This window comes from Muntiacus reevesi, chromosome 2 (assembly GCF_963930625.1).
Source record: "Muntiacus reevesi chromosome 2, mMunRee1.1, whole genome shotgun sequence".
NCBI classification, from domain to species: domain Eukaryota; kingdom Metazoa; phylum Chordata; class Mammalia; order Artiodactyla; family Cervidae; genus Muntiacus; species Muntiacus reevesi.
The window spans coordinates 137,690,605-137,698,952 of NC_089250.1; the positions used below are offsets into that span (position 1 = coordinate 137,690,605).

The 8,348-nt window shown below is 43.3% G+C and overlaps 1 protein-coding gene across 3 annotated transcripts in view; it reads left to right on the forward strand.

The window, feature by feature from the left end:
• The window catches only part of LGI1 (leucine rich glioma inactivated 1), a 38,513-nt gene extending 34,694 nt beyond the window's left edge, over positions 1–3,819 (forward strand). For 2 of the 3 annotated variants that reach the window (XM_065920010.1, XM_065920011.1), the window contains one exon: positions 507–1,604. In XM_065920010.1, the coding sequence (XP_065776082.1) occupies positions 507–1,342 (836 nt within the window). In that variant the 3' untranslated portion in view covers positions 1,343–1,604. Of the gene's footprint in view, positions 1–506; positions 1,605–3,367 lie in introns of those variants that run through there. The other variant, XM_065920012.1, reaches the window with a different exon arrangement.
• The last annotated feature ends 4,529 nt before the right edge of the window (positions 3,820–8,348 follow it).

An 8,348-nucleotide genomic window follows, 5' to 3' on the forward strand; every position in this document is an offset into this window, starting at 1 on the left:
ATCCATATGTGACTTGGCCAAAAAAAAAAAAAAAGACAAAGAAGAGGGACTTCCATCGCCGTCTTCCAGGGTCTTCCACTGGCAATTCAGTGGTTAAGACTCTGCACTTCCAATGAAGGGGGTGCAGGTTCAATCCCTGGTCAGGGAACTAAGCTCCCACATGCCACGTGGTGCAGCCAAAAATTTTAAAAAAAAAATTAAAGACAATGAAGAAGAACAAGAGAGAGGGAAAACTCAGGCTGTAGCCATGTGTCCTGAATGTCTAGTACACATTGGATGTGACAAGACAACTCTACTGTTGGTAACAAGGCTCCATGAGGCAAAAAGGCACAGTCTTGTTGCCACTGGATCTGATTAAAAAACTGGCTTTGCCTAATCAAACAAAGAAATCTCTTATTTCAGGCTGAAACAAGATTTTGATGGCAGCTGCATGGTTTCAGCCTGTGTATTAACATGCTCCAAGAGAAGGATGGCCATCTTCCTAATCTCTCATTTGTCTTTCCCAGGCACGTCCACTGTAGTGTGCAAGCCTATAGTCATTGAAACTCAGCTCTATGTCATTGTGGCCCAGCTGTTTGGTGGCTCTCACATCTATAAGCGAGACAGTTTTGCAAATAAATTCATAAAAATCCAGGATATCGAAATCCTCAAAATCCGAAAACCCAATGACATTGAAACATTCAAGATTGAAAACAACTGGTACTTCGTTGTTGCTGACAGTTCAAAAGCTGGTTTCACTACCATTTATAAGTGGAATGGAAATGGATTCTACTCCCATCAATCTTTACATGCGTGGTACAGGGATACTGATGTGGAATATCTAGAAATAGCCAGAACACCTCAGACTCTCAGAACGCCTCATTTAATACTGTCCAGTAGTTCCCAGCGTCCTGTCATTTACCAGTGGAACAAAGCAATACAATTATTCACTAACCAAACTGACATCCCCAACATGGAGGATGTATATGCCGTTAAGCACTTCTCAGTGAAAGGCGATGTGTACATCTGCTTGACAAGATTCATTGGTGATTCCAAAGTAATGAAATGGGGAGGGTCCTCATTTCAGGATATTCAGAGGATGCCATCACGAGGATCCATGGTGTTCCAGCCTCTTCAGATAAATAACTACCAATATGCAATTCTTGGAAGTGATTATTCCTTTACTCAAGTGTATAACTGGGATGCAGAGAAAGCCAAATTTGTGAAATTTCAGGAATTAAATGTTCAGGCACCAAGATCATTCACGCATGTGTCCATTAATAAACGCAATTTTCTTTTTGCTTCCAGTTTTAAGGGAAACACACAGATTTACAAACATGTCATAGTTGACTTAAGCGCATGACACACCAAATTCTGTGGCTGCCATCAGTAACTTTCTACAGTACATGATCCGGATGAACTCAAATGCATGATGACTCTTCTTTTCACACTTGCAAATGAATGCCTTTCAAACATTGAGACTGCTAGAACCAAGCACTACCCATATCTCCATCTTTACCTGTCCAGTCCAGTGGTGTGGGAAGTTACCTTTTATAAGACAAAACTGAATTGTGTTAACTATTCTTTGCAGTGAAGATGTGTAAATAAGCGTTTAATGGTATCTGTTACTCCGAAAAGAAATATGAATATGTACTTTTCCATTTATTTATTCATGTGTTCAGAAACAACTGCCAAATAAAATGTTTACATTTTCTTTCATATCCCAAAGGTAATTATTTACAGGAGTTATTTTATTCTTGGTAATAGTATGTTGAGTGAAGAGTTTTATACAATGGGGTTATATTTGGATTGAGAATTTATGTAGTAAATAATGAGTGAAGATGAACATTCATATTGATTGCCTATCATTTATTATTAGGTTGATCAGCTGAGTTTGAATATTCAAAGGTGTTTCTAAAGGGCATGGTTTTGGGGAACACTTTGGGGTGAAATAGTGACAAATGGAAGAAGAGTAGAGAAACTTGCCTGTTACAAGATGGCTAATTAGACAGTTAGGCCCATCCATTCCTATGTGATACCTCCAGCTAAAAACATCATTTGGAGAACTTATAGAAGCTAAATTCAAGATCTTGGATTTTTAAAGCCTTCTTCAGGGACTTCTAAATGTCTGACTCTCAAATCATCTGACAGACATTGTAACCTTACAGCACTTGCATCAGATATATCCGATACGAAGGCCTCAATCTGACCAAGGATGCTTTGCTTCTTGACATCAGTTCTGACATGTTACTGACATACTGATGAGTCCTACAAGGCTCAGATCTGACTTTCTAAATCCCTGCTCCTGGATCCCATGGTATGTTAGCACCTAGCACAATGCCTTTGATAGAGTAGGTTCTCAAAAACTACTTTGGAAGATGCACATGTTATAAACTTAAAAATAAACTTCACAAGGCCCTTTGATCTAATCAGTCATATTTACTGAGTACCTACTAATGGGGTATCTTTTCTGTGGTTTGGGGAGGAAAACTGAGGAATAGAGCATAGTCCTTGACCTGTGGGGCCTTAGAAGACTAACAGGGTGACTAGGACACAAAAAGCTACCGAATAAGCTGTGAGTGCCAAATGTCACCTAAACATTCTGATTTTAAGTATCATAGGAGTGTCCAAGATGAGTTCCTGGAAGAAGTGGTCCTTGTTCGAACATAAAGGGAAGAGATGGTTTCAAAAGGGCATCAGGGCAGAGGAGATATCTTGGCATGATTTGGTTCTGTGAGCTGCCTTCATGGAGGGGATCAGAGCTTCCTCAGGCTTACTGCTGCTCAGACTCTTTTGCTGAATGTTAGGGGGGCAGGTGGGACAGACAGCAACTCAGGCAGCATGTATCTGGCAAGCTTGAGGCATTAAAGGTACACATAATAGTTACATAGTCTCTGGGAAGCAACACCTTGGGGAGCTATGCAGAGGAACCAGATTCCTTTACCCCTTGGGGAAGATATAAACTCTGACGTCAGGGTTATGGGGGGATGAAAAGACTCACCCACTCCCAATCCTGCACATAGGGAGATCTGGCCTTCGAATGTCTGACTTTCTTCATTCCTTTGTCCAATAAGTAGCACATGTGTGTTAGAGGGGGGCTTCCCTGGTGGTGCTTGTGGTAAGAACATGCCTGTCAGTGCAGGAGACTTAAGACTTGCAGATTCGATCCCTGAGTCAGGAAGATTCACTGGGGAGGGCCTGCCAACCCACTCCAGTATTTTTGCCTAGAGAATCCCATAGATAGAGGAGCCTGGCAGGCTACAGTCCATGGTGTTGCAAAGAGTTGGACACAACTGAAGCCACTTAGCATGCACCTCTGGTAGAGAACACCTGCTTGGTACAGAGTGGCTTTAAATCCTGTCCTGTCATGTACTGGCTTTGTCCACAGGCAAGCTACATGGCCTTGCTGAGCCTCAGTTTCTTCATCTGTAAGGACAACGATGCCTACTCCAAGGACAACAGGAGGATTAAATGAAACAAGGCACACATGGTGAATTGAATTTTACAAATATGGCCACAACGATATTTCCCATCCTACATGCTCTATGAGAACCTTGCCCTAACCCCATCAAGACACGATGCCTAATTTCTTGATACTTCCATCTGGATGGCCTGGTGACTGACAAAATGTAGTGGAAACGATGCAGTTTGACTTTTGAAGTGAAGTCATAAAAACAATGAAGCTTCTGCCTGTGAAACTGGGAGGATCTCTTTTGGAGGCCTGAGCCGCTGCATACAAAGTGCTATTATTAGCCCAAGCCACCATTCTGAGGAAGCCCAAGCTTTGGTCAACAGCCTCAGATGAGGTCTCAGCCAACCGCCACATCAGCCACCATTTTTGTGAGCAAAGATACCTCCAGATGATTTCAGCTCTCAGCTGTCAAGTCACCACAGACTAGCAAATATTCCCAACTGAAGATCCAGAAATCATGGAGCAGAGACAAGCCATTCCTATGATGCCCTGCCCAAATTCCTGACCCACAGTATCTATGAGCATTAATAAAATCATTATTTTAAAAGGCCAAGTTTTGGGGTGACTTTTTAGCAGCAATAATCAGAATAGTACATGGCGTGCTTAGCAGAGAAGAGCACAAAACGGTAACGAATCCACCTGCAATGCAGGAGACACGGGAGACGAGGGTTCGATCCCTGGGTTGGGAAAATTCCCTGGAACAGGAAATGGCAACCCTTTCCAGTATTCTTGCCTGGGAACTCTCCTGGACAGAGGAACCTGGCAGGCTACAGTCCACAGAGTTGCAAAGAGTCGGACAGGACTGAAGCAACTGAGCATGAAAGTACCAGTTATTACTAGTGGGCCCCACACCCAGAATATTGCATGTTTTGGGGTCATGTTCTACCTTATTGCCTTGATGTAATTCATTGTCATTTCATTTCTAAAGGCTACCTCCTGTTTTCTATATGTTAACGGTATTCAGACTCTGTGCCAGGCACTCTGCTGACTTCAGAGATGCAGAGATTTTGGATCTAGATTCTGGCCATTTGCTTTAATAGAGGCATTGACTATTTAAGTCAGCAAACAAACGGTCTAATTTACCTCGAAACTGAGACCTACAGATGTGAAGCAAGTTACAACCCAGACCTCCTGACGCTCAGCCCAGTCCTTTCTCCATTACACGGTGCTACCTTTCAAAATCGAACCCTCTGATTGGAATCTAGGGTTGCAGATGGGGAGAGAGGTGAGGAATGAGGAGGCTGACTGAGATGATAAATTCAAGAAAGACTGAGAAGGAGGACATGTGGTCACGTCCATTCTTGCAGGAATCGACTTTTCTGAGAGTTGCCCTCTCTCTCTGTAGCCCTCATCTACCCTGTACTATGCAACTGGGTCATTTATACCCAGCCGTAAATGACTGAACACCTAAACCCCAATCTAAGAAGCTGGGCTGGCTCAGCCTGAGCCAATCCTCCTTCCATCCTCCTTCCTGGATATTTGGAACTAGAGCAGCAGAATCTGAGTCAATTGGTCCCAGGCACCATACCTGTAAGGGGATGATCTTAAATCATGTTACCTTGAAGCAGCGGGATTTACTGAAGGAGTGCTCTTAGGTAAGGGACAGGGAGAAGCATGGAGCGGGGAAGATGTAAAGATGTACTTTCAGGAGAAGTCTAGCTTCAGCCTGAATCCAAGGGGATCTCTAAAGCAGGAATGAATTGTACTACAGCATGTGTTCTGCCTTGAAGCAAGGAGGGTGGACATTTATATCCCCCATCTGATGATCAGTGACCAAAGAATGTGGGGCATAACCTCTCAGGCATCTCCAGCTGAGAAGGTTCTAGTTGGCTAAGGGCAACCTTCCAGAGACAGGAACCAATGTGAGCAGCCATGTCACTGGATGAGTTCACCAACCTAGCAAAGGGCATCTGGGTGGATAACCAAAAGCATATGCTACAATGATGGTGTCTGAGGCACCAGTCCAGTTTGGAGCAGCCACGGTGGTCTACAAACCAGAAGAGCAGAGGAGAAGAGAATGAAGCTGAAGCACAGAAAGAAGCAGGGGTGAGAAGCTACATAGTCTGAAGGAGAGAGGGAGGGAGAGGAAAAAGAAGGGAAGAAGAGAGAGAAGGGGTAAGAAAAGGGAAAGGGAAAAGTGGAGAGTAGAAAGGGAGGGAGGGGACTTTCCTAGTGGTCCAGTGGTGAGGAATCTGCCTTGCAATGCAGGCAACACGGGTTCAATCCCTGGTTGGAGAACTAAGATCCCACATGCCACTTTGAGCAACTAAGCCCGTGGGCTGCAATCACCGAGCCCAAGGACTCTGGAGCCCCCGTGCTACAACTAGAGAGTCTGTGTGCCCAATGGAAGGACCTGCAGGATGCAATAAAGATCCCGTATGCTGCATCTAAGACCCAACACAGTCAAATAAATTAAAAGGAAGGGCAGAGAGAGAATGGGAAGAAGACTGGGAGGCTTGGAGCCCAGCTTGGGTCACCTGAGAACCAGACTCTGAGAAGTTAAGTATTAGGTATTACCTTTCAGACCAAAACCTGGAAGGGAGAAGGAATTAGGATTTGGCAAAGAGAGCAGCTGAATTGTGATGCAGTTCTAATAAAAGCAACCCTGTAGGAAGCTCTAGAGCTGAGATGTCCTTTCTCAGTTTTCCCAAGTTGGACCAAGGAGATCAGACCTTTATACCTCTATCAGAGGTGTGCTGTCCCTGGAAGAAAGCATGGCCTTAGTGAGGCTGTTTTTTTCAACCAAGGCAATCCCCAAAGAGGGCAGACAGTAGATACTTGTCTTCTGGGAGTAGTCCCAGAAACTGGGGAAATAAGTTATTTATTCCTGAGTTAGGCAGCACCACACAGCATCCAGCCCAGAGGGAGAAAGATGAGGAAGAAGGCCGTGGGAGAGGGGAGGGGTTGAGTCACCCTTATTTCTAGTGATTGCCCATTTTCCACCCCATCACTCATGTGATCCAATGGTGTTGTTCCCTGCTGTTGAATTCCTTGAGATACTTCTGTAGCCTTCTATTAACATGTCACTACATACATACACACACATACACATTTTGTTTTATATTACTTTGTGTGGCTTTCTGTACTTGTCACAAAATTATTTTCAACTAAGTCAGAACACTTAGGCACAATGTACTATTATGTAGATACGATGGCAAGTACTAGACATTTCTGTCTCCTTTTTTTCTGCTACTCCAACTGTATACCTACACCTATTGACACAGAAAGTTCAATTTCATTGAAAAAGTTTATTGACCACCTACTATGTGCAAAACACTATGGTATACAACTCAAAGCAAAAATGAGCAAGAAATTGTCCCTACACTTAAAAGATTTGCATACCATTAGGGCTTATTTCTAAAAGGCAGCACGCAGAACAATTAAAGAGGCAAAAGTAAGTCCTATATGAGAAGTGAAATGTGACTCATATTTTCCCCTTTTTGCCTGTAGGTCTATCCTGATGGTGCCCATGTCAATTTTCTCTTTAGGGCAGTAGACAGAGTAGTTAACGCCATGTATTTTAGACTCAGATACACCAAGTTTACATCTCAATGTGGCCATTTATTAGTTCCATGACCCTTGGTAAGTTAATCTTGTCTGTAAAATGTGAATAATGATCAAATAAAGTCAGTTTGTTGTGATATGTACTGTTGTTTTTTAAGGTGTACAGTATGTTTTTTCCTAAGATAGAATCGGGTTCAGAGGGGTCTATTGTATTGAGGCTGTGTGATGTTGGCCAAGTTTCCTCAGCTAGCAGGAAGTCATTCTCAACTATTAGTGGTCTAGTGAAGAAAAGTCTAATCCTGTTTCCTGTCTCCAAACCGTGTCCATACTTAATGAGTATTTAAGAATTATAATCTGTGTAAATTCCCAAATACACATGACCATTTTGCAACCCCAGTTTCTGATCCCTGAGGAGACACAGTGGTCAGGATTCTTTTGGTTTTCAGTTGCTGAAATCCGGCTGAATTAGTTTAAACATCAAAATGCATCTAGTTTCAGAAAAACCTGGGCTGGCTATGAAGATGATATTATCATTCATCTGTCTTTCTCTGACTCTCGACTCTATTTTCCTCCATGTTGACTTCTTCCTAAGGCAGTCTCTCCATTCTTGGCAGAAAGACACCTCCAGCAGCTCTGATGTTGCCTCTTGCCAGTTTTGTTGTTGTTGTTCAGTCACTAAGTCATGTCTGACTCTTTTTGACCACATAGACTGCAGCATCCCAGGCTCCCCTGTCCTTCACTATCTCCTGGAGTTTGCTCAGTTTCATGTCCATTGAGTCAGTGATGCTATCTAACCATCTTATCCTCTGCCACCCCCCTCTCCTTCTGCCTTCAATCTTTCCCAGCACCAGGGTCATTTCCAATGAGTCGGCTCTTCGAATTAGGTGGTCAAAGTATTGGAGCTTCAGCTTCAGCATCAATCCTTCCAATGAATATTCAGGATTGATTTCCTTTAGGATTGACTGGTTTGATCTCCTTTCAGTCCAAGGGACTCTCAAGAGTCTTCTCCAGCACCACAATTCGAAAGCATCAATTCTTTGGTGCTCAGCTTTCTTTATGGTCCGATTCTCACATTCATACCTGACTACTGGAAAAATCATAGCTTTGACTATACAGACTTTGTCAGCAAAGTGATGTCTCTGCCTTTTAGTACGTTGTCTAGGTTTGCCATAACTTTGCTTCCAAGGAGCGAACGTCTTTTAATTTCATGGCTGCAGTCACAATCCGCAGTGATTTTGGAGCCCAAGAAAATAAAATCTGTCACTGCTTCCACTTTTTTCCCCTTCTATGGCCAGTTTAGCCATGCCCATATCCTCTTTCTCAGTAGTTCTAGCAAAGGTGGGGGGCTGATACTCATTGGCCAAGTGCCCATCCCTGAAGCAGTTGCTTTGGT